The sequence below is a fragment of the Phyllopteryx taeniolatus genome, chromosome 9 (assembly GCF_024500385.1).
Source record: "Phyllopteryx taeniolatus isolate TA_2022b chromosome 9, UOR_Ptae_1.2, whole genome shotgun sequence".
Lineage (NCBI taxonomy): Eukaryota > Metazoa > Chordata > Actinopteri > Syngnathiformes > Syngnathidae > Phyllopteryx > Phyllopteryx taeniolatus.
In genome coordinates, this window is record NC_084510.1 from 15,316,712 (window position 1) to 15,342,833 (window position 26,122).

General features: G+C 41.4%; 1 protein-coding gene across 2 annotated transcripts in view; it reads right to left on the reverse strand.

Moving 5' to 3' along the window:
• Window positions 1-23,097: 23,097 nt before the first annotated feature.
• Window positions 23,098-26,122, reverse strand: part of mdfi (MyoD family inhibitor) — a 35,733-nt gene continuing 32,708 nt past the window's right edge. For both annotated transcript variants that reach the window (XM_061785176.1, XM_061785174.1), the window contains one exon: window positions 23,098-26,070. In XM_061785176.1, coding sequence (XP_061641160.1) covers window positions 25,817-26,070 — 254 coding nt within the window. In that variant the 3' untranslated portion in view covers window positions 23,098-25,816. The remainder of the gene's footprint in view (window positions 26,071-26,122) is intronic.

Consider the following 26,122-nt stretch of genomic DNA (forward strand, 5'->3'; position numbering starts at 1 on the left):
AAGTGAGAGGGACTTGCAGCAATCTTGCTCTTAAGGTCCCTCGGTGTCCCCCCAGTTGGCCCCCGGCTGTTGAGCAGGGGCCACAACCACCAGCCTTAGTCTTCAATAACACACTATCATTTCACCTCCAGTTATAGCCATCAAGGTGGCAGTGTGTGTTGCATTTGAGGAACTGCGGGGTTGTCGATAAGAAAGTTAAACACCAAAACAAAATTATTATGAACTATTATTACAAGAGCCTGAGGAGGAAAGACCGAGTTTGCAAGACACAAGAGAGAGGAGACAATGTTTTTGTTGTCCCATATTTTTTTTCATCACTGTACTGTATGATGAGTATACTTTTGGGTGAATTAACAATAAAGATCAATAGATAGCTCCTGATCCTTTCTTCTGTGATTTTCTGGCCCGCAGTAATGAGATAAATATTTATGAAGGCTGAAAGTCCCCTGTCTCTCCTGCTTGTGTCAAATGCTCAGCATGATCAAAGCCTCAGCCCAAAAAACACACTGAAAGCATTCAGGCTCTGCTGGCATTGTTTTGCCACTGTCCCATAGCTCCAAAAGTGAGCATCACTCCCCCTCAAACATCAACCCCCTCCACTCAGACCATGCATGAGGAAAAAAAATAATCTGCATTGGTTTGGGACCGGCGCACTGTCGCTTTAAGATAAAATATTCTATCTTCTACATCATAATTATCTCCTTAAGGTAGAAATATTAGCATATCTACTAATCTTATTATCTGAGAAATTGTCTCATTAAGTCAGCAGCCTCCCCTTGCGCCCACCTTGTTCTCCATTGTCCACACTCCATCAGGGATGGAGGCAGCTGAGGGGCATGGTGACTGACAGGAGGTGCAAGAGTGGTCGGAGCGCTCCTCTGTGCGGGCTGGCCCGGGCCAGGACGGGTCTGATGTGACGAGGTCCTCCGTGGTCTCCAGCAGGTGGTTCCTATAGTTGTATGTTTCCCCGGAGATCAGGTCAGTCCTGGTGTGTGGCGACATTTAGGTGGCCATTTACGGTATGTTTACACCCAAATAGGTCCCATTGGGTTGCCATTTGTAAGATGTTGTAAGCTATTTTATTGATGTGTTTAAAAGTTGTGCTCTTTCTAATTAGTTTACCGTAAAACCTCATAACTCAAACATCCTGTCAGTTGTACTATTCAGAGCTTGAACAAAGCGTTGTACCTCAAAAAGGTTTTTGAAAGATTTTGCATACAATGTTGCCAAAAAAAACCTCAGTGAACTAATGCAGTAATTGGTGGTGACCTGAATTGACATTTCGACATGACCTTGTCCCAGCTTTTTTGGAACGTGTCGCAGCCATAAAATTCCAAGTTAATGATTATTTGCTAAAAACAATAATGTTTATCAGTTTGAACATTAAATATGTAGTGTGTTCAATTAAATATAGGTTGAACATGATTTGCAAATCATTGTATTCTGTTCTTATTTATGTTTAACACAACATCCCAACTTCATTGGAATTGGGTTTGTACTAAGGAGTACCGATTCGATTCTGATTCGGAAGTAATTCGTTACTGTCAATATGAATAGCCAATCGGGATATACTGTGAACACAGACCTGCCAAAAAGACTGAAAACGCTGCACTGTAATAGACATGCCAGGCCAATATTTTGGGTCGTCACTTTAAAAAAAAACAGTTGGAGTATCAACTACTTGTCCCCCCCCCCGAGACTCATCCAAAGCTGTCTTGAGTTGTAAGTTGACTTGCATATGAAAGTACTCTAATGCAGGGCTGTAACTATACACAAACGTTAAGATTTGATTCAGATCTCAATTTCTGACCCACAGTTTCAACACACAATTTGATTTTCTATAAGTATGGATGGTGCATTAACATGTTGATGTGACTTGGGAGACTTTTTTGAAGCACTTAGGGCAAATCGTCTGGATATGTTTCGACTTTCCATCTTTGTTCTTAACCAGGTAGATGAAATGCTCCCATACTGCTGACCAAAACAAACTTGGAGGGTCCGCAATTTTAGGATGATTAGTCAAACAAGCCAGGTTTCTTCCTCTTCTCCAGTCCACTCTCCTCCTGTAGTTGGACAGAACTAGCAGTTTTGCTCTCTCTGGAATGACTGTCACCAGAAAAAGTAGTCACATGACACACAGTTATAGGAGGCTTGTGGAAGAAATGTTTCTACAACTTAGGTTTTATATATATATATATATATATATATATATATATACTGAAACGGCACGGTCATGACTGGTTAGAGCGTCTGTCTCACAGTTCTGAGGACCGGGGTTCAATCGCCGGCCCCGCCTGTGTGGAGTTTGCATGTTCTCCCCGTGCCTGTGTGGGTTTTCTCCGGGCACTCCGGTTTCCTCCCACATCCCAAAATCATGCGTGGTAGGTTGATTAAAGACTCTAAATAGCCCGTGGGTGTGAATGTGAGTGCGAATGGTTGGTTGTTTGTATGTGCCCTGCGATTGGCTGGCAACCAGTTCAGGGTGTACCCCGCCTCCTGCCCGATGACAGCTGGGATAGGCTCCAGCACGCCCGCAACCCTTGTGAGGAGAAGTTGCTCAGGAAATGGATGGATGGATGGAACTCATTTTCAGTAACTTTGAGAGCAGTTTGTAAAACCGGTATCCCCTTTAGAGACAATGAACGGCTTGCAGGCAGATAAAAGTTGGTGTAAGTACTTTGCAGAGTTGTGCTCATAGTACGCCTGTTTGCCTCTTCCTGGGGATGTGGGCTGAACTCTGGACAGACACACTGTTCTCAGCCCAAGTGATGCTCTTAAATGGCAAAGCATACATTTGCTTAGTAATCAGAAAGACCGGCTTTCCAAATTACATCTCCTGCGCCATTAGATATTAATGAGATGCTGGAGAATAGCCTCAATTTCTAATCTGCAGAATTTAATCCCTGGAATGAAACCTGACACCAAAGGAGGCTAATGAAATCATCTTTTTAATCCGGGGAAATGTCCCTGGTAAGCCCAGAGCTTTAAAGCGCCACGGGACACGGAGGTGGGCAACACGGGCCTGGAGAAATTCTGGGGAGCGGGAAGAGAGGCACAAACACAAAGACTGTTCGTCTGAAAAGGGAGCTGGAGGAGCTGGAAATTGCACTAGTATATTGTCGGCACGCTCTCTGATTAAAGATGAATTTGACCAATCTTTTTGACATTTCTCCAGTAAGATGAATCCACACTCTGCTCACTCTTCCGTCACCCTATGTGGCATTGACTTGTTAATTAGAACGATGGCTAGGCCAAATGAATTTAGACCTTCTTTGTGAAATTGTGCTGCACACACCAAGCTGAGGGCGTTTAATTCTCTTCTCATCAACGTGATGGAAAAAGCACCTCACTGCATTCAGCTGTGGCCCTCATTAAAAGCAAGCCTACAAAGGTGCTGGGCACAATGGACAATTATATATCTTCTTTTTTTGCCTTTCCTTTCTGTCCCATTTTTCTTTATGAAGGCAAGATTATGCATGTGCATCAATCTGTAACCAAATTCTGTGCCACTTACACTTCAGCAACCACTTGCACATTTAATACGATTGAATTTAATTAAAAAAAAATGCCATTACAGAGATAATAATACTTACTTTTCTCATACTGTATATAAAAAAAAACCTGTTTCTACTATTAATATGATATATATAAGATACATAATCCAAATATTAGAAACACACCTCAGTATGATGCAGTGCCGTAATTAACATTGTTTGATTGTTTAGGTGTACAGTATATAATTAAGTGTGTCAAAATGGCCCATCGATACACACACATTGTTTCAAAGTGCTTAAATACTTCTGAGGCCACTGTGTATTAATAGGCAATGTGTAAGACACGAGGGTCAAGCCGCGATATGCTTAACAGGCAATTTACAAAGGTCAGGTGAGCGGGATCAAACGGGCGGGAAGATCACGCCTTACACTTCTAAATGAGAAACAATCATCCCTGCAAAGGTCACTGAGACACAACCACGGATTAGAATAATAGAGTGGGCCCAGCTCCTATCTGCAATGTCCTTTTCACCACAGGGGGCACCATGGGAGCAGAGCGAGACCCCCTACCTTTACAGGTTTAAGTCCAGTTCTTCACCCTCTTTATACTTTTAAATTACTTTTTGAGCTTTTTTTTGAGAATCAGACAAAGTTTATTTGACAAGAAACCATATATGGTAACTAAAATGAATTGACTTCAAAACACACAAATAAGCAATAGGGCCATGTATTTTTTTCCCTTCTAAATTAGTCCAGAAAAATCTGCATAATAACGACAATGACGCATTAATTATCATTATCAAATGTAAGGAAAAATTTTGAAAAAAGTACAAAACAATATAGTGTTATAGTGCTAATACTTTTCTTTTTTCATTTTGCATAATCTTTATGACAACTCTGAAGTACAGTATATGCAACCACGAGAGAGCAAACGAATATAAAATATTGTGCATGTGTTGGATTACCATATTGTATGTATTTTTACTTTAATTAATTAATTACAAAATACATTATATTATTGCAGGCTTGTGACATTTAAAACGAAATAAAGTGAACTATTAGAAAATACCTGCAAGGTTTCTGCGGGAAGACGAGAAGAGGCTTTGCAAAAAGCATCAACAGGGGGCAGTATTGGGTCACGCTAAACAGATTCTGTCCACCACTGTGCTTCTCTCTCGGGCCACAGTCCAGTGTTGCTCCCTCTCAGGATTAATTACTCTTTTTCAATTAATGGTCTAACAAGAGCTAGTGGTGAATGAGTCTGATGAAGTAGTTAGGGAGAGAATAACACACACACACACACACACACACACAGGCACGCACACATGCACGATGCTCCGAGAGTGACAGATGAGTTCTAAAAGCTTGTGGAGACAAAAGTGCACTCAGGGATGGACACTGGCATAACAGTAAACTGAAAAACAAAATGTGGAGAGTGATTAGGGAATTAAGAACACACCACTAGCATGTTGTGACGACGAGGTCCCCGTGACACACGCCCACACATCTGCAAACTGGGTTTCCATGGTAATGAGCTCAACTGTTGCAAGGGGGACCTTCCACACACATACAGCCCATACAGCGCGCATTAGGGGAGCTGTCAAGTATAAATTAGTGCAGCTGATGTGTCACAAGATGCCCCCGAAGGTCATTAATTGGTCAGCGATTGGAGGTTGGCATGTCATTTATATAAGAAGATCATTTGCCGCCTTTACTTTCTCCTCAAAAGCACTTCTGTTTCTTTTCCATCAAGGCATCCTTTTGAGAACACTTAAAAACAATGTCAGATACAGATCCCCAAATACTCATAACTCGCCTTCATTTTGAATGAGCGAACACATTGAACATGTTTTAGTCTCTCAAGTACGGCACAGTCTTATTATCATTCTTGAGTAAGTCCCGGTTTGAACAGATGAAAATGAACATCAATGGAGATCTGATGAGTCTTAAAGGCGGCCATTGTTGCTGAACCAGAACCAGATTGAAGGTCACGGAATAAAATGGAAACTCTCTGACTTTTTGATGACATCCTTTTCAGCATGTGGAGACTCGCTGTTCTTGGAGTACAAAGGAGAAGACGTGTGTGTCTTTGTGTGCGTGTGCGTGTGTGAAAAAGTACAGTATCCTGTATTTATAAAATGAAATCTAAAATGCTCAACGTGACTCTTGCTAATCAGAGCAAAGCATTACATCACATTTTACACTTTAAAAGATAATAAGAATTAATAATGTCTGCACAGTGTATGCATTTGATGGCTACATTAGAATGCCATTTCCTCTCATGTACTTACAATAGTCTTCAGAAGAAAAGGGGAAATATAACACAGTCACTCACTTTCTTCTCCCCCTTTCCTCTTTTCTTCGGCTTTCTCCGTCTCGTTGGCCCATAACCACAGCGAGATGAGTTCAAGCTACCATTGAAGCGTTAAAAATTTAAATATATATATAAAAAAAATCTTAACGCTCTTTTTAATTAAAAAGGATCCTAATAATCCACATCATATTATACGTCGCAGATTCATCGGTCAATTTAATAACAGTGAGGCTTTTGGATCTTAATATCTCTGCTACCAGGTTTCCTTCATAACTGAGAGCCCGTGTTAATTACAGCAGCGCCTAATGGTGGGGAATATTCCGGGCCTCTCCGTGTTTTGATAAATGGTTTTCCACTAAGATTTATTCCTAATTATCTCATTTGTCTTTCTCCATTACTTTTTATAGCTTAAATTTATGAAGTCATTAAGACGTTAGTGGGCCTGATAATGATTAGGAGAAGGAATTGTATGAAAGTGAATTATATGAAAATGATTAAGGCTAAAGGAGTGTTTAAAATGAGGGCTGCGGAAGCCTGGGCTTGTGTGCGTGTGCACACGTGCGCGTGTGTCAAATGTACACTGCATATAAAAAGTCTACACACCCCTGTTCAAACACCAGGTTTAGACCAAGATAAATTATTTCAAAACTTTTCCACCATTAATTTGACTTATAATCTTTACAACACGATGGGAACAAAAATATTTTCGTGAGGGAAATAAAATAAGGTGGCTGCACAAGTGTGCACACCGCATCATAAGAGGCTGTGCACACTTGAGCAATCACAGTATCTAAGTTGTTTATTTTTACTTCCCCTCTTAAAAATAAATAATTTTTGTTCTTTGTTTGTCTGAGTTGAGCAGGTTATAGACCACATTAACAAAGAAAAAAGTTTTGAAAAGATTTATCTTGGTCTATGGCATTTGAACAGAAGTGTGTAGACTTTTTATAGAGTGATTCATGTCGGCCTCTCTTCTTCCTTCTCAGCTAATGGTGCCGGCACTGGATATGACTATTGGCAGCTTTGCGTTAACGTAAGGGAACTTAATCCCACTGGACAGTGCTCTTTTCTTTGTAGTACTATACTTATTATTATTTTTTTTTATCATTTAATACAGAGTAATGTTTAAGTTTTAAAATGATTGTGAATGAAAAAATGGTGTTTTTATAATGGTGTTTTTGGATTAATTTCCTGCCAATTTACTTGTGCCTGCCGAGTATGTCCGTCTAATTCTAACCTCTACCCACTTTACCCGAACCCCCAAATCCTTAATCCCTATCATAAACAGTAAACCCCAAGCCTAAATTGAACCCCTCTCATAAGATTCCGTAATCCTACTCTAACCGTAGCACTAACCCCAACTCTTCCCTTACCCCAATCTTAACCAACTCTAACCATACCTATCGCTAACCTAACTCAAACCTTAACCTTACTTGACCATAATTCAGTCGAACCCCAAATTTCTAACCCACTGTAAACCTAACTCCAAACCACCGTGATCAGATAACCCTAATGCCAAACCAACCCCACCATAACCCACCTTAACCCTAACCTTAATCATATCATAACCCCTAAACCTACCCAAACCCTAACCACCTGAACCTAACCCAACTGTAATCCTAACTATACCCAAAAACAGAGTACACACATACAGATGTTTAATATTCTTTTTTAATTTGTTTCAATTTGAAAGACTCCTGATATTACGAGGAAAATTTTGGCATGTGTGTAGTTACTGCCTCCATATGGTGGGTGGTGTACTTGAGATGACCACCACAGCAGGCCACACACAAGTCTGTCTGTACTAATACCAAAACTCACCTGTGAGAGGCAGCATGTGCCACAGGACATCCAGCCGGCGGGAAAATACAAAGAAGAGTATTAGCAGAAGAAGAAATAGTAGAAGCTTACTGGTTACGGAATTACGGTTGCAAACCTTTCTCATTTTTAATGCGGTGAATGACTCGGAGATGCCATGCAAACACTCAGCACAACCGGTTGCTCCTCTAGTTGCGTACGGCAACAGTGCGGTGATCACGTCCGAATTGGCTTTTCACGTCACAATCACGGGCTGCACTGCGACTTGGCCGCAGTACACACATACGGTTTTGCAATTGTGACTATTCAGCAGATGTAACATTTACGATTGCCGGCCCGACTCTTTTTGTCATGGGTGTGTGTTCTGGTTGTTGTCTTCCCCCTGTCTCGTACACACCTGCTCCTGAGAGCCTCTTCCCCACCTGTGCCTCGTTTACCCTAATTACCCCTTGGTGTCTCATTCTTTCTGGTCGCCAGTTCGTTGTACCTTGTTGTCACGTTCCAGCATTCCTCGTTTCCACATCGCAGACTCATAGTAAGACTAGACCCTGTTCTGATTTTTGACCTTGCCTCTTTGCCTCACGTTTTTTGGATACTGTCGCCTTTTCAGATTGCCTGCCTGTGTACCGACCTCTGCTCGTATATTAAACCTCTCTGTCCATCTGTATTGGAGTCGTGCATTTGGGGTCCTGTCCTCGTTTCCGACGAGATCAGGAACGAAAACGGGGGTAGAATGCTCAAATTTGGCCCGATTACCTGTATGTAGGGACTGCGTTCAAGGCAAATTCCTTAATACTAACTCTCGCCCGAATCCCTAACTTTACATTAACCCTAACACTTATTTTACACCAGTGATTCCCAACCCCTGCGGTGGAAAATTATCCAATTTCAATTTCTTAATTGGTCATAAAATAATTATCTATTTGTTAGAAATAAAGAATCTTGGTTCAACTATCTATGCCAGCGACATATAGTGCAAGGCAGAACTCTTAAATGCTGTTGCACTAGACGGCAGAAGATGCAATTAACCTGTGTATCCACTTTTTGTGGCATTTTCGTTTGTTAGTGTGTTATTAATATTGTGTGCGAATGGTGTTGTGATATTTTTCTCACGTAAAATATGTGCCTTTGCTCAATAAAGGTCGGGAAACCCTGCTCGACACTAACCTTAAAAGTAAATGTCACCTTACTTTAACCTCAGCAGTGTGAGGGACGGACTCTCTGGGACTTTCTCTAACGTGTGCACGTATGCAGTGTTCTCTCAAAATGAGGATCTTACTTTCTCTGCTTCAAGCACAGTTCTGCTGCACTTTTAATTCCATTTGCCCTCTCAGATAATTCAAACATATCAACACAAAGGCTCACCTTTGGGGTTTTGGAGTGATGATCATTTTATAGTGCAAAAGCTCCCTTGCTTAATCTGGTCGATGAAGCCATTTAAGCCCTAAAACAATGGGGAATGATGGATAAAATGCGCAGGTCCTGTCTGATTCAAATTCTCTTTTGTATGTCAGCAGCTGTTCTGCTGCCCTTTCCTTATCCCCCTCCACACTGACAAGCTGCGTACTACAGATCATAAGAGGCGGTGCAAGCCCCCCGTTTAATGAATTAATTACTTGATTATTTAATCACCTAGATGAGACTTGTGTTAATTAGCCAAACAGCTGGGCCAGTCAGCAGGCCGGCCAGACGCCACCTCAGAGATGAAAGCAAACACACATTTCCACATTCGCGACCATTTACGTTACTTGTCTCCCTCAGGGAAACAATGAAAAGCTGATCTCTTTTACACCCCGTCAGGTGAAATCAGAGATTTGGTTCTTAATACTTGTACGACATGTTTGAAGATAATTGCTGAGAAGACTGAGATCTGTACTTAATTGTGGAGCTATAGCATGAAGCCTTTTTTCACTATTTCAGTTTTTCCGATGTTTTTGGGCATGGCCCAACGATGCACTCGACAGCCGGCATGAGTCGCCCCTCCCCAATTACTTGTGACGCAACACCCTGCGAGGAGGTGACGCAGCGGACTAGCCCGCCGTCTGTTCGTCGGCCAAGAGGAGCCCCGGTTAGCTTGCAAGCTAGCTGGTGGCAAGCGCTTCTCGTCAGGGGGTGGAAATCCCTGCCACGAGTTGGTGGGATAGACTGCAGACATATTTGTGCGGCTCATACCAGTAGGCGTGTGTAGCCATAAGAAAGGGGAGTGGCATTTGATTGACAGGTGGCATTTGAAGGGGCTTGGTTTTATGCCTACAGTGTCTGAGAGCGGAGAAAAAGCCTTGATTTTTCTTGATTTTATTATATTATTCATAATATATAAGTGACAAATCTTTTAATTATTCAAATTTGGCACAATCTTCCTTGTGGTGAGTTAAATGTGCGAGACATTTGTTTTTGCCTTACATGGTCTTTAGGGATATTTTAGCAGCGCATACTTACTTGATTGCATCTTCACATGCTCTTCATCAGTACTGTACTGTGTTGAATGCAGCATCTTGATGTGTGTGTGTTTTTGTGTGTGTCTGTGTGCATGTGTGTGTTTGTATGCATGCATGTTTTGCCAAGGTTAATTGAGACACAAAGCTCATCTCTGCCCTGATGAGGGTCAGAGCACAGAGGCAGATCTGCATTGCATTAATCTAACCCCAATTTATGCCGCCACACACTGTCAGTTGCCACCCTGCCCCCGCAATCACATGCGCACACATTCGCACATAGCCATTAATTTAGCCCAATTTGTGTTGTCTTAGCCTGCTCTGATGCACGGCACGTAACGCACGCACGCACGCACACACCCACCCGGACACCCACCCACCCACACACACACACCTACACACACAGATTCACAAGCACCTCAATTCATAAGGCTCATGCGTGATTTTGACGTCATTTCATCGAAATGTTAGCGCTATGTCATCTAACGGGTAAAGCTTAAAATGAAATTAGCCAACTACAAAAGATAGCAGTTTTCCCACTGAATATCTGTCTCCCCAATACCCTTTTTCAGGCAACACACATACCCCCCCATATACACGCACCATCCATGATGTTGCCTCTATTATTCATGTGTAAGTTTCTTGCAGAATGCTGGTCTGACAGAAGCAAAGCCTCACAGCATCACAAGAAGGGAGGCAAATTAAGCCGCCTCACTCCAACACTGAGGGACCATTAAAGTCGAAACGCCTGATCTCCCCAGCCGCCTTTTCTCTCCATCCTCTCCCTCGCTCCGCTCACTCGTTTGCTCACTCCAGCAGCTGGAAAGGTTAGCCGTGAGAGTCTCTCAGAGACACTCCAGCAGACACACAAGTGATATTTCTTTTAATTGGCTTTACCCACTCTCTTGCCTCCTCTGTTCTCCTTAGTGGGTCAGCGCCGGCCACTGCATGGCCAAACAGAGGGAGCACACACACACACACACACAGAAATACAAGCCACGACAAAGAGGCAGACAGGTTGAACTGAAGTCTTGATGTGCAAAGGCAAAGTGCATGCGTGTGTGTATCTGAACACTTTTAAATATTTTCACCCGACCAGTCAATCTGTGGTTAGTAGTACATGAGTAGTGGAGCTGTGTAATTGAGCTATGTACCTCTCAGGCCTGGTTAATGTCCTCCATGCATGAAGCAGCTGGCATTGCATCTCTGTGCACACTTAAGAACAATGACAGGTGGAGAGCCATTATCATCTATAGCACTTCCCAGCTATAAAACTTAGAGCTTTTACTTATGTGGTGATTTCACAAAATATTCATGTTTTTTTTTTTAAAAAAAGGACAGGTCTACATTTAGGCAGACATTGCAAGAAAGGCATAAAGTAAGCTCCTGCAAGAATAGGCCTCCTTTTCGTTGAACTTGAATGTTTTCACATAATAAAACATGCATTGATATTAAAATGGTCATTTTTCATTTTTTTGCACAGTACCACATTAAAGTAAAATACAAAAAAAGAAGAAGTCGATTCGATCAGTTATGTTTCACTTTCACCAATTGGCCTACTCCAGAAGATGCTGTTTTACTAATCATAGATATTTTAATCAATGTCCCAAAACAGTAAAAAAAACATTATTTGCTGGTTGCGAGGTGCTACTGTAAACAGGTAAACTTGTGTGGAGAGTTTTCTTGCTGTGACATGTAACGATTGATATACCAAATAACCAACATAGAGGGAGCCATAAAACTGACAGCTAACCTAATCAAACTCTAGTGCTTTCTGTAATGATTGCCATATAGACTGGCCAATGAAAACCTAGAGTTTCTACATTTAGAGACCATGCAAGAAAGTGGAACATTGACAAACACAAGTCGCACTTTGAAATACAGCGGAACCTGTTCCACTACCAGTGAACATCCGTTCATGAACAATTTGTATTACAAACCATGTTTTCAAAGAAATCTTGCCTCGGTCCGCGGACTATGCTTGGATTCACGAACAGCCTCTCCATCTACGTGGATGACTCAGTTGTGCTTTTTATCGCACCATAATTCGTTACATGCGTCACGCATTGGAGGTGTCTTTGTTTTTCCCTTAAATTAGCTCTCACAATGGCTCCAAAGAAACTGAAAATTGCTGTCGATAGTGTTATTATGAAGCCTAAACATAATACTTTGCTTTTATTCTGTTCTGTTTTACTCCGTTGTTTGCTGCCTCCTGGCCAGGTTGGCATTACAAAATGAGAATATGGTCTCAATTGCCTTACCTGGATTTAAATGAATAAATAAAATGGGGGAAAAAAAGTACTGTTGGAAAAAAATATGACAGAATAGCCAAACAATGATCTCTGTGTGTGTAATCTTGTGGCACAGTTTTGTTTGGCAATCTACCATCTGTACTATTGTTAAGAAGAAAGCGGCACTAAAGGCAGCCAATGTGATGAAAGGAGGGAGACGATTTTGACAAAGCAATAACCTTCAATTATAGAAGAGGTAAAAAAAATTATTGTTGGTGCGGATGAATTGAAAAGAACATGCCGGTGTAGTGGCGGCACAGTGGCCGACTGGTTAGAGCGCCAGCCTCACAGTTCTGAGGTGCGGGGTTCAATCCCCGTCCCTGCCTGTGTGGAGTATGCATGTTCTCCCCGTGCCTGCGTGGGTTTTCTCCGGGCACTCCGGTTTCCTCCCACATCCCAAAAACATGCATTAATTGGAGACTCTAAATTGCCCGTAGGCATGACTGTGAGTGCGAATGGTTGTTTGTTTCTATGTGCCCTGCGATTGGCTGGCAACCAGTTCAGGGTGTACCCCGCCTCCTGCCCGATGACAGCTGGGATAGGCTCCAGCACGCCCGCGACCCTAGTGAGGAGAAGCGGTTCAGAAAATGGATGGATGGATGGATGCCGGTGTAGTGTTAGCGTTACATGATAGCTATCGATATAGTCTCTTAATTTCCAAAAGGCTAAGATATTACTCAGTGAATTGCTAGCAAACACACCTTATTTCTTCTTAATAAAGGTGTAACTTATTTCTATATTGCATTGTATTTATTAATTACACACCTATAAAAACAACATAAAGTTAAACATAACTTTGTTTCGGGTTTTTTATTGGGAAACATTGCTTCAGTTTGTGAATAGAGTCTTGGAATGAACTAAATTATGAACTGAGGTGCCATTGCACATGCTGATGAGTTAATGAAATGCTGGACAGTTATAAAATTCCAGCCGAGTGCTTTTATTCCCGTGCCAAAAGTATGTCCATTGAAAATAAGACACATGGCCACCCTAATTATGGCGCCATGACTGCTATTGTTTGAGGTTTGAGCTGAAGCTGAAGTGAGGTCTTTGCAAACGGCATAGACAAAGATATCCAATTCTACAACTTCTCATCACATCTGGAAAAAATATTGGATCCTGTTCTTTTCAACACAATCTGGCAGCTAGCAGGTCTGTATAGGGGCGAAAAAATCACAGTGTGAAATGAGTTACACGCTACAGTGGCTTGAGCGCGCTGGCCAAGAATCAGAGGGAGATGACGAGACAAGCCGTCCGACTTATTCCCCAATTATTCTGCATCACCTCGTACGCTCAGCAGCCATCATCCGCAGAGCGCATTGTGTGAGAGGACATCATCCACTTGTCTGCTTGGACGTCGGCCGCAGCAATCTCTGCTGACACCACTCCATCTAATGGATTGGTCCAAGGAGACACGACGCACGCTACCTTGGAGAAACAGTCTCATGTCCTGACACAGATAGGACACACAGATAGGTGTGGCCTGCATACGAGCCTCCAGCAGCCTGATTATAGAGTTAGGCCATTCAATCATCAAGTTGAAAATTTACAGAGATGCATTACATTCACATGTTGCAGTGTTCGTAGAGAATCTTACATTTTTGTGTCATCTGTGTACAGCAGTAAAGGAACAAAAAGAATAGCTGGAGTATTAATGGTATTTAGTCTAGTTTAGGGTTTGGCTGTTAGGCAGTAGTGCCTGGCAGCCCTGCCCCCACAACCCTTGGCTCACTGACCTCTCCAGATTTGAATGCACCACACCACTCGGGGGTGGGGTGGCGGGGCGTGTGGGGCGGTTTGCATGGGGGGGTGCCATTGGGTCCCTGCGACACCAGTTGTCGGGGCGCCTCGGTGGGGCCGGCGGACCGCCCTGGGTCCCTCGGTGTGGGACGTGTCCCGTCCGCCGGGCAGCTCTCGTGTGGACCCCTGGGCCTGATCCCGCCCTCGATTGATTGGGTGGGGTCCTCAGTGGCAATTACAGGACACTTCTGTCAGTCTTTGTGCATGTAAAAGGGTATCAATTCACTTGCATGTATCCACAGGCACACACCCCTTACTGCAACAACTAACTCATGAATATGCAAATCGCTTTTATATCCCCTCACTTATACGCTCTTCCTGTACACTTTTATAATTTACATAATTAATGCCAGCACACTTCAGTTGTACAGCCGGGTTCACGACCCTGGTCCTGCATGCTTCTCCTGTCCTTGTCCTGTTCTATCTTGTTCTGTCCTTCCCCCACAGGGTGTAGCACTGCAGCCCCATGCAACACTCACATTTAACGTTTCATTTTTGTAGATATTGTAATGATTTACTTCTCTCGTCCTGTTTACAATTAGTGCTCTGTCTTTTTTCTTTGTTTCTTTCTCTCTTCTAGAAACTTTGATCTGTTCGACTGATCAAGTCTGATCCTCAATAAAGCTCAATTATGATACCAGAGCGGAAGCTTAAAAACTCCACTGTGACACAGTAAAACTGTTTTGGCATAAAAGGGATACAGGTTTTCCATTCTGCTTGACCTAACAGCCGAACAGGACAAACAAACAAAAAAAAACATTTGCGGTAAACCTTGCTGAAACATTCCATAGCAAGTTTAGCTGAGACATTTTGGAACAAAAAAGTTGTACAGTTACTATTGATAAAAATAATAAGACACAACACTTGTGAATAGTACTTTAATAGTAGTTAACATTTTCATAATGACGTTGAATCATGTTTTTATTAAAGTAAACTGACCATTTGAAAACAAATGACAAGTCTGTACATGAATTTAAATGTCACACTGCTCATTGCACTACACATAGCTAAAGTATGTTGGATAATGCATCGGTATACTGTATGCTGCAAACTGAACATTCGATAATGAGCTTGATTTCAGGTTTATTTTTCTCATGTGAATGACTTCAACTCATGTGGTGTTACTGATGTGTTGCAGCTTGACTGCGTTTTCCTCTGAGGTCCACACGCTAAAGCAGGTGGGCAACCACACAAGGGTGAAAGGCACTGACAGGAAATGGCTTTTGAGGTTGTCATGGTAATAAGAGAGTGTTCGAACCCAAATAGTCCCGCTGGCCATCCACTCCCTTGCTGAGTTTGTAGGTCATGCATTTAGGTCACTTGGACAACATCTTTTTGAAGTCTGACCACCGTGCTGCTGTGTGTTTCCTCTGAAGTGTGCGCTCAGGCGCGCACGTACGATACACACAATAGTCTCAGGCGCTCGGTCACGGACACGGGACAGAAAGTGTGGGGCGTCCATGTGGACAGGACGCTCCTTCCCAGAGGGCCACTGTAAATACTGTAGCCTACCAACATTCTTTCAAAAATCTCTTTCTCAAACTTTCTCAATATGTCCCTCCCTTTCCTCATGCTTACGGGCAGTAGATAAACAATGGAGTTCTGTTTGGTGATTTTATTACAATAGGCACTATTATAATGTATTTATATTTTTCTTGGACATATTATGGTATGTTATATTATATTATTCAACTGGTGGCATGCAGAGGCTCTCGAGTTTTGCAGTAGGTACTTGGTGAATTAGACAGAAGTGTGTGTATCCAAGCCAATTTGAGACGTAAGAGAGAGATAGTGTGTGTGTGTGTGTGCACGGTGTGCGTGTGTGGACAAGGCTCTGGTCTGTGCTCCCTGTTTGCTTAAGGTGGCATGAGTCAGCTTGACTCAAAACAGGAGCTCTGTTTTGTGTAGCCTGCCAACAGCGTGTCTGACACACACGCACACACAAACACACGTGTGCGCCTAGCCACAAGTCAACATCTCTCTACCGAGCTAAACAGCCCCTTGATTCCCCCATTTTTGGTTTTCTCTGATCTCATGTTTCGAGCCAAAGTAAACTTATGTTTATATTAATATTTTTGATTTGTGTTAGGGTTTTCAAACATACAGTACAAAAGTAAAGGACATGGTGATATATCTTAGCATACTGAATGCACTAGGATTGGGGGTATACAGCACAATTCATTGTTGAAGGTATATGCTACAAAAAGCTAAAGAGTGTTTTTCAAGGACATTTTGACAAATAAATATGCTTGTTTTGACTTCTATTAAAATGGGGTCGTGACTTAATGACCATGGAAAAATGCGTGTCCCAGGGTGAGACCAGTTGAGAACCTAGTGGTTGCTATGAGTGTCATCCATGATTCAGGCATTGAGGCTCCTTGAGTCCCGGTGCCCCTCGGAACCACGTCACTGCGGTCATGTGCCTCTAGCAGGTTTGGATGACCGCCAGATACATAACTGGGCCCTTAAACCTGTGGGAGGCCATGTCATTCTATATGTTTCTCTCCTTAGAGTTGATTAATTTTTTAATATTTTGAGTGCTGTACCTTCAATGATAAGCAAGTTCAGTCATTTGTCCAGTGGTTCAACTTTAATTTAGTGTGACCATGCCAACGTGCGTGAGACTACATTTGTTATTGCATTAGCTTTAAGATATTTGACATTGGCGACCAACAAGATCAAGAACACATTTTGACCAATTGGGTCAAGTTTTCTTTGGGCCTTTGTGAATCAAGACATTGTGATAAATGTGGTAAGTCAGCACACCTCAGCAAATTCAGCGAGGATCCCAGGATTAACGCTGCAGTGTTTTGCTTTTTAGTTTTGTCGCTTTTTACACACACACACACACAGTATATTATTGATAAAAATATAAGCTCACCCATGCAAATAATCGGAATCAGGTGTTCCAATCACTTTCATGGCCACAGTTGTATAAACTCAAGCACCTAGGCATGCAAGCTGTTTCTACAAACATGTGCAACGAGTCCTGAAATCGTGAATTTTCCTCACTGCTAAATATTCCACAGTCGACTTTCAACTGTATTATAAGAAAGCGGAAGCGTTTGGGAACAACAGCAACTCAGCCATAAAGTGGTAGGCCACACACGCAAACTGATGGAGTGGGGTCAGTGGATGCTGACGCACATAGTGTGTAGAGGTCGCCAACTTTCTGCCGAGTGAATCGCTTCATGTGGCCTTCAGTTTAGCTCAAGAACAGTGCGCAGAGAGCTTCATGGAATGGGTTTTCCACAGTTGAGTAGCTGCATCCAAGCCATACATCAACGCAAAGCGTCCGCAACGCAAAGCATGCTGTGAAGACTAATATCATTGCCGTACTGAGGAGCTGAGGCCGAGGAGCCAAGATGTCTATGTACAGGACATCCCTCTTTCTGTCTTATACTGCCTCAAGTGGTGAAGGCGGGCATCCCAGGAGGAGCAGCACAATGACCATATGTAGAATTGATGCAAAGTGGTTAATTTTTGAAAAATTCTATTGAATTATGTCATTACTGTATGTTTTAATAAAGTACAATATTGTAGACTGCTATTTTTCTCATTTTGTTGTTTTTGGGAGGCTGGAACGGCATTTTTATTCAATTTAATAAGGACAGCTGATTTGAGACCAGGGTGTTTTTTCAGTGACAAGCGTGGTCACAGAACAAATTAAACTTGTATCTCAAGTCACTGCTGTATACTGTACTGTACATCAACATATATACAAACACAGGTGTGCTGTACTGTCAGTAACAAAATGTCTTTTTTAATTGCTTTGCAGGTTGGTAACAGTTAATCTGAATGTCCCTCAGTCAGCAATCAGCCTTTCTGATGGATGTGAAAGCAAGCTGGTCATTGCCCATCATAAGAATAAATGACAATAGCAGTAGTGTAGTTGTAGTAGAAGTAGTAGATGTACGACTTGCAAGTCCATGTGTGAATCATCTGTTCAAAATGCTCAACTCTCAGCCTGAGCCAGATGAGTGGAACAGCGTAACATGGAGAGTGCAGCAGATTTTGGGCCGTGCTTTGCCGACTTGGTGTGTTTGGCATGTCCCACCCACACAGATGAAAGTCAAGCCTTAAGTGGCAGTGTCTGCTTAGTGTGCACCTCCCAAGTCTGACATATGTGTGTGTGGTTGTTATTATAGAATTGAGAAAGAGTTAGATCTCAACATCTTTCAATTTCTGCCTTTTCATTGTTCGCCTTCCTCCCCCTTTTGTTTGGCATTCACAAGCGTCTGGGATGGATAAAGCATTCTAATGACCGTTTCACATGGCTTTAAATTGGGTAAAGTTCCGCTTCAGTTTTTCCCAAAGGGACACAGGAGCGGGAATGATTTTTGTATGCATATAATCTACTTCGGTGACGTTTATCAGTCATGAATCGTGACTCTGAAGGCTCATTTCACCTTCGCACATTTCCTTAAACCAGATAACTTCTATCCACTACGGGCTACAAATACAGGAGTTTTTATTTCCTATAGTGTGCGATAATAACACCTGCAGGGAAATGACCAAACTGACCCTAGATCAGCATCTCAGATTTCTCTGCTGCAGGTTATGCATGGATATTAAAATGACTTTAGTCTGTCTTAGAGGAAGATCTTTCATCAGTGATTAATTATCTAACAGATGCTCTCACAGAATCGGCATCGAGCTGACTAGATGAATCTATCTGTCACTGTCTTGTAAGGAAGACGTATGGCTGTTGTTCAACCTTGCAGGGATTGGATATTAGCAATGAGAACATCACATATTGGAAGGGAGGAGACAAAATATACAAGTTCTGTCCTCTGGAGCAGAACTTGTGAGCAGCTGTAGAAACCGTCCAGATTCTTCTTACGTCAAACACACATGAGCTGGTATTTGAGCTGGCTTCTTATTTTTGAAGGCTTACTCACGCACGCCTGTGTGTCTGTATACTTTGTGTATGTGTGCGCTTTTCATGAAAAGCCACTGGGTTGCGGTCACCTCAGTAGCTCTGCAGCAGCAGTAACTCGATACAGTAAACACACATTTTTGTCGTGGATCCAAACTTGTCTGCTAGCTGTGATTTAGTTCCGCATCAGCTTGTCAAAAAGCTCCCGTGGATCATCGGGAAAGCAGGATGGGTACAGCGTTCATATTTACTTAACAGCGTGCTCAGTATTGTGAAAAGTGTCTTTAATTGGCTTTAATGAAAAATACCAAAAACAAAATGTTTTCTCTGAATACAGGCTTTGTTTGACATGCAAATTTGATGTGCAATCCAAAAGGTCATGATAAACTCTAGTTTGCAACCACAATCTCCTGTTTCCTCTGGCTGACATGAAGCCATGCAAGAGGAAGAAGTGTTTCTTTGTAAAGACTGACTCATAGTCTGGCATGCCTTTCTCTGACTGAACAGCTAGCATGCAATTAAACATTTGCAAACATTTTTAGGTCAAATGAACATAATTACTGACACCACATTGATCTGACCTTGAATTGGCGTTATCCAATTGACGCAACATCAAACACTAAATGGGTGTGTCTCACTACAGAATCACATTTCAGTGTAGGAAGAAATGGAAATAACTGCGATATAGGCAGTGTTTTCATTGAAATTATATCATTCTTTAGTGTTAGACAAGTGTAAAAACAAGCCCTTTTTTTTTTTCAACTCTGCACCATTATCTCATTAAAAGGGACTTTAACAGCTGAATGTGTCAAAAGATGTTATTGCCTTACATGAACTGATAAAATGTACAGTTAAACAAGTATTCATCCATGTTGTTTCTTCTTATTTGAAACAAATGTTTTACTCTGGAGATGGGAAGATTGTCAAAATATCTGTGCATGTGTGGAAGTCACTGATTTGCTCAGGTCTTGGGTGACGTCATGCGGAAAAGCCATTCAAACTGGGTTTTTACGTGACTTTAAAGGAGTATTTTCACAAAGAATTTCTCATTTCCAACGTCGGGCATTAAGACTTTAAAAGTTTTGCGTTTCTGATCTGAGTAGTTTTGTGTGCCTTAATAGCTAAAGGGCCACAGTCATTTGAATACTAGTGAACAATTCTTTAAAAAAAGAGGCTTTCAATTCTTTAATCCCACTTCTAATTAAGGTTTACTGTCTAATTAATCATAAAATAAAGAGAATTACAAGTTGTGTATTTAAAACCACATAATGTGCCTAATGACAGCTAATTTAATGGTAACAGATAATGGGAAAACATCGATGACGGTAGTGGTGTAACGCAACGAATATTTGAAACGTAAAACGGAGACAGACAATATAACAATACTCACAGGCATATATTCTTTATCCTCTGTGCAAAAAGACAATTATTACTGCAGTTTACTGAATCTCGTACAGTAGGTGGGAAACTCTTCTTCGATTGTGTCTGCATGACCACCAGAAGGAGCTACAATGAATTAATCGTGATGCACAAACTGTTTCATTCTTAGTTAAATGATTTAATTGTCATTAAAAACACACATTTTTTTGGAGGGGACGAAAGGTGTTTTCATTCATTTCAATGGGAAAATATGATTAGAGATGTTTTGAGTTACGAGCATGGCCATGGAAGGAATTCAACTCGTATTTCAAGGCACCACTATATATATTATCTGTAAAACATATGGTTTCTGTCTGTGTCTGACACAGTCACACCAGTTACCACACAGCGTATGTGTATGTGTGCCTCAGTAGACATAATCATCTCCAAATATGTCAGCAAGGCAAAGCTAAAAGAGACAAATGAATTAAGCAGATTGCAAAATAGTTGACACTGTAACAGAGGTCCTTAAAAACACCACCAACAAAGCTGTAACTACACATAGCAGTGACATTGTTGTCATCCTATACAAGTGTCGCATGTGACCACTATCAGGTACATTCAATGGCCGCTGTGACCTGAAATTAATAATGAATCGACTATTTCTTCCTCTTGGTGTCTTTTTTTTCATCCAGTGGAGGTGGAAGAGGAGAGGGATGAGGAGGAGAGGTGTATTTGGTGTGAGCCAAGGGCGAGTGACTTGTCATGAGAGGAGTATTAATTTATGATTTCCATCCCAGCGTCTGACCTCATCACCTTCATTAGAATGCAGCCTTTGTAATTTCATGCTTAATATTCAATAGCCACTTGTCCCCTGTGCCTGCTTTCTGCATGTGAAATTTCTGCAAAGTATGTGTATCATTTTTTGATTTGTTGAGTGTGTGTGTGTGTGTGTACGTGCATGTGTGTGCGTGTATACATGGAAAAGGAAATGAGGGCCGACTGCAGCATGGCTTCCTGCAAAACACTTGCAGATGTCCAAAGATGTCCTCTTCATCTACATTCCAATTGTGGAGTTTCAACTGACTCCATGTCTCATCTGAGTCATTGCCATACTTGTATGTACACTTTCATCTCCACACACAACTATACGCACACGCCTACATGTGCGTGTACAAACTCATCAATAAACAGTACCTGACCCCTTTACATTCATTTTCCTTCCTGAGTTTTACAAAGAATCTTCTCAAAGTGATGATGGCCCAACACATCATATTCACGCACAGCAAGAGCTCAGTCAGCAAACACACAAGTGCATGCACTCATGCACGCACAGCTCACATACAGTATAGTGTACATTGTTGTTCAACGCTGACTCTTGACTACATGCAACAGACCATAGTTAAATGAAGGAAGGATTAAGGCAAAAAAACAAAAACAAACAAAAAAATCTGTTAAAACCAATGTCCTCTGAACTTCTCCACAAACATTAATATCTTGGCCTGAGCACACATTCCTCCTCAACTACTTTGGCAAGATGTTAAAAAACAACACATTAAAGGATTTGGTTCCGCATGAGCCCAGTTGTTGTGCCGTTTCTCGTATTTCTGACATTTTTCTCCTCTTTCTGTCAGCTGCAGAGACAACTAATGTGCCAGGGTTCTGGGAAAACCTCCAGATACTAAAGATGTTTTTGAAACCATATTAATGGAGAAATCTAGGTTAAAAACAAAAAAAAGCAAGGATCAGCAACATTACTGTTTGAATGTGAGAAAATGGCCCTGAACTACTTGAATTGTTATCTTACAGGAACCATATTTACAAACACCTTTTCCATATGAAATTCGAATGTCTTTATGGACAGTCATATTTGGCCTTTTACCAAGAGTGACTTTATGAGAAACCTGCTAAAGAATTTCAAAAACAGTTGATCGATGATAATCCATTCCTCGACTGTGGTCCACCTTTGATTTGTTTGCATTTTCTTTCAACTGTTTTCCCAGTAGGAACTTATGAAACTGGAATTGAGGTCTTCCAGTGTTAAACTATCACCATCATAGAAGTACACTGCCATTTTTCAGTAAAAAAGTAACGTTCTTCATGGCCATACACATGTATAAACTAAGACGTTAACCACCAATAACTTAAAAAATATATTTAATGAAAAATGAACTAGACATAAAGTTATTCTTATGTGAGTCACCACCACTGTTTTGAGCCCTGTGCCCTTTTAATGCCCTTCTTCCACAAAGGTATGAGTATTAATGCCACCTACTGATAAAACCACCCTCCTTTATTCCCATACAAAGAGTAGATTTAAATGAAGATAGTTCTTTGAAGAAAATTTGGTTGATTTGAGTTTAATTAGTGATACAATAAGAGCAAAGAAATGGCAAAGAAATCACCTAACAATGGCCTCATCAGGAATGTTTTCCGACATTCGATAAACTGTGTTCAGCTCTGGCAAAAACAATTTGCCACGTTAAGCACCAGTGTGAGCCACAAAAAAATCACAGCGCTGTCCCATTTGAAATATTCCTTCACAAGTCACACTATATTCGAATATATGATCCGGAGAAGAAGCTATTCATTGAAGCTTGTCGATCCGTTACAAACCTTTTGTTCTGTTTCACAAATGGAGTCAGGAAATGGTGAAATTCATTATTTTGGTGGTATGAAAGTAAGGCCAAAAATAATAACAAATATCCATGTTTTGGAGTTCACATTGTTTATTCAGTACTAAACGAAAAGTTTTTCATGTGACTCCCAAGACAGCACTTGAAGTAAACAAAGTTGCTATGTTGTAAACAGATTGACATTATTGTGGACAATACTCAAGTAACATTTCATCTGGACTGTGATAGACTTTACACTACTAGTAGAGGGGGCCAGCTTATATATAAACCACTTAAAAAAATAAAACTAAAATTATCACAAGATTACAAATCCATAAAGCTAAACACTGTTCGTAGTGAAGTTAAAAAAAAATGGAATGGGAATAATGGAACATCATCCAAATACCAGAGAATCAATGGTATGGTAGGAGCTACATAAAATTTCTATTTCCAGTAATAATAGCCATAATATGCTTATCCAAATTACATTTATTTATTTATTTATTTTTATAAGGTGTTATCCACTTCCCGACCAAACCTTCCAACCAACCAACCAACCAACATGGTGCAGATGTTGCTTTAATAGTAGTGTTAAAATAAAATGTTTATTCCGGAACAATACACTGTATGTGATAACAGTGACAAGTTAGTTTAGCATGTATGTATGTATGTATGTGTTGGTTTAAAGCTTGGTTACTCTGAACGAGAATAAACAAACTGTGTTGCCCACGCCAAGTAGACTGTTAAAGAAAACAAACAAACAAAAACATTGTGCTGTTGTCATCAATGAATACGTTGTGCTTAAAAAAGGGCTTTTTGGCTGTGAAGCGATTGACTGATTTCAAAGTAGCTTTCATTTACTGTAAGGATTCACCCTAAAAAAGTCTGATGTTTATTTTCCTTTGGTTTTGCCAAGTACATACAATTTTGATGGTTGTTCTTGTGATATGGTTGGTTTGGCGACAGAGAACCTGTTCCCAGTTAAAGTGCTTCGGTATTTTGTATCTTACCCCAAACATGACATTGTAATCCATTTGTCTGTAGTATTCTATGATCCAGTTGTCCCTCCATAAATCTCTGTGAAATATTGCATTGTTTTCCAGGGCTTTCCAGTATTATAATTTTCAATGTGTTGGAAATTTTGAGACACTCTTAGTCATAAAATCTCCAGTTCCACTTGTTTAATTCCAGAAACGTTCATTTCTGCGTTGCTGTTATTAGCTTGATTTCCTGCTCTTTGTGTATTCTTACCAAAGTCAGCCCCTAGAATAGGGTTTGAATTCACACACGAACCCTTCTATGTACACACGTTGATAAATCAAGAAACTATCTTCCAGTCAAAGTAAACTTTGATATTTTCAAGAAACAAAATTGCACAAAATATCGGATTATTAGAGGAGAGATATGCATCAAGTCATTTATAAAGCACATAGTGTTGGCTTGGAGAAAATGTGTGTGATGGTATAAGAGTCAAGGCCTGTTATCAAAATCGTACCATTCATACTATGGGCGTGTGAATCCAACTTAGCATAATGCAATATGAGATTTTCACTGGCAGAATTCAATTAGATGTTCAGCCGTACCTGCTCTACAGCTAGCTTGGTCAAACCTGATAACACAGAAATGTGATTTTCACATTAGAGGAGAAATGCAAATATCTTAACGAAAATCTAGCCCCCAAAAAGGATTAATAGAGATTTGGAATCTACTTGGAAAGGGAGGCAGTGAGCTAAGCCGAGAAGACCATTTGTTCACATAACGAGCTTGACAAAGAAAGATGAAATGTATTCAAGAAAAATGCTGCCTTCTAGTCCAGTCCTTTTACCAGTTTTGACCATTTGGACGAGGAATATTTCAGTGGACACAGCCGAACTCCTCAAATCAATGTAAAAGTAAACACGATATGAACTATGAAATGAGGAGAGACATTTGATTGCGAACGCTCCCTTCACTTTAAGCAGAGAATGTGATCATTATAAATGCCATCAAGCGTTGCCCGCTGATGTCCATCACTAACGGGTCTGATTTGATGCACTCCATCTGCAAGCTGATGAATGACTCTCTCATGATTCTACGCTGATTACGTCTGTTAAATGAGACACTTACGAACAAAGGAAATGTGTCTATAATATTGCCACAAGCCACGATTATTCTCTGTTTTGTAGATTTCTCCGTGGACAAAGACATCAATGGATCCAACATCAGCCTCTTGGGCCGTGCGTGTCACAAAGGCCACGGCATGCAATCAGACTGGAAGACGTTAACCTTGCCAAGGACAGACTCAGACAGTTCTACAGAGAGCTGAGCTTCAATTTTTCCATTACGCTGCTGCTCTTATCAACAGAAACACTAAAATCCGGTTAAATGGATCCATTTTCTCATTTGCCTTTGGAGGTCATTTTTCACGCTTGGAGAACTCCAGTCACTTAGACGACACAAGGGGATCCATTGGAACAATCCACGTTAGCGGACCACAGCTGAAACTGCAGTGCACATCAGACTGTGTAGCGATGGCCCAACAGCCAGCACAAAGCAGGACGGGCTGCTTTTCTCTGGTTTGATCCATAAAAGAGGGAGGAATTCACCATTGACTGCTCTCAAAACTCTTTTGTGAGGGACATACTGTATTGTGGAGCCAACAAGGCAAGCCAATATCGTGAGAGCCACAGAGTCCAGGCCAAGTTATGACAACAAAGACCGAATGTAGCACTTCGCAGCTTTGACAAGACGCTGATCGAAGTCGCTCCCGGGCTTTGTGGAGATAAGATTGAGAAGTGAAGAAGTGGTTGCACCCCCCTGGGCGTAGTGACCTCAGGAAGAGAAGCAAAGGCTGCAGCACTCCATGCAGATCTCCAGGCAGTCTGCAGACTCACAGCAGGCGTCGATGATGCCGCAGTCCATGTCGCACGGCAGATCGCAGTCACCGCACTCCTCCGACGCGCAGCAGCAGCAGAAACACGAGTCGTTGCCTGCGCACGAGCCGCAGGTGGCGCAGTCCAGGACGATGTTACACAGCGTCAGGAATTCACAAAAGAGGCAGGCCAGGATGCAGTGAACGCAGCAGTCTGGAGATAAAGAAAGTTCACTTTTTAATTTACATTTCTCACTTTTATTGAA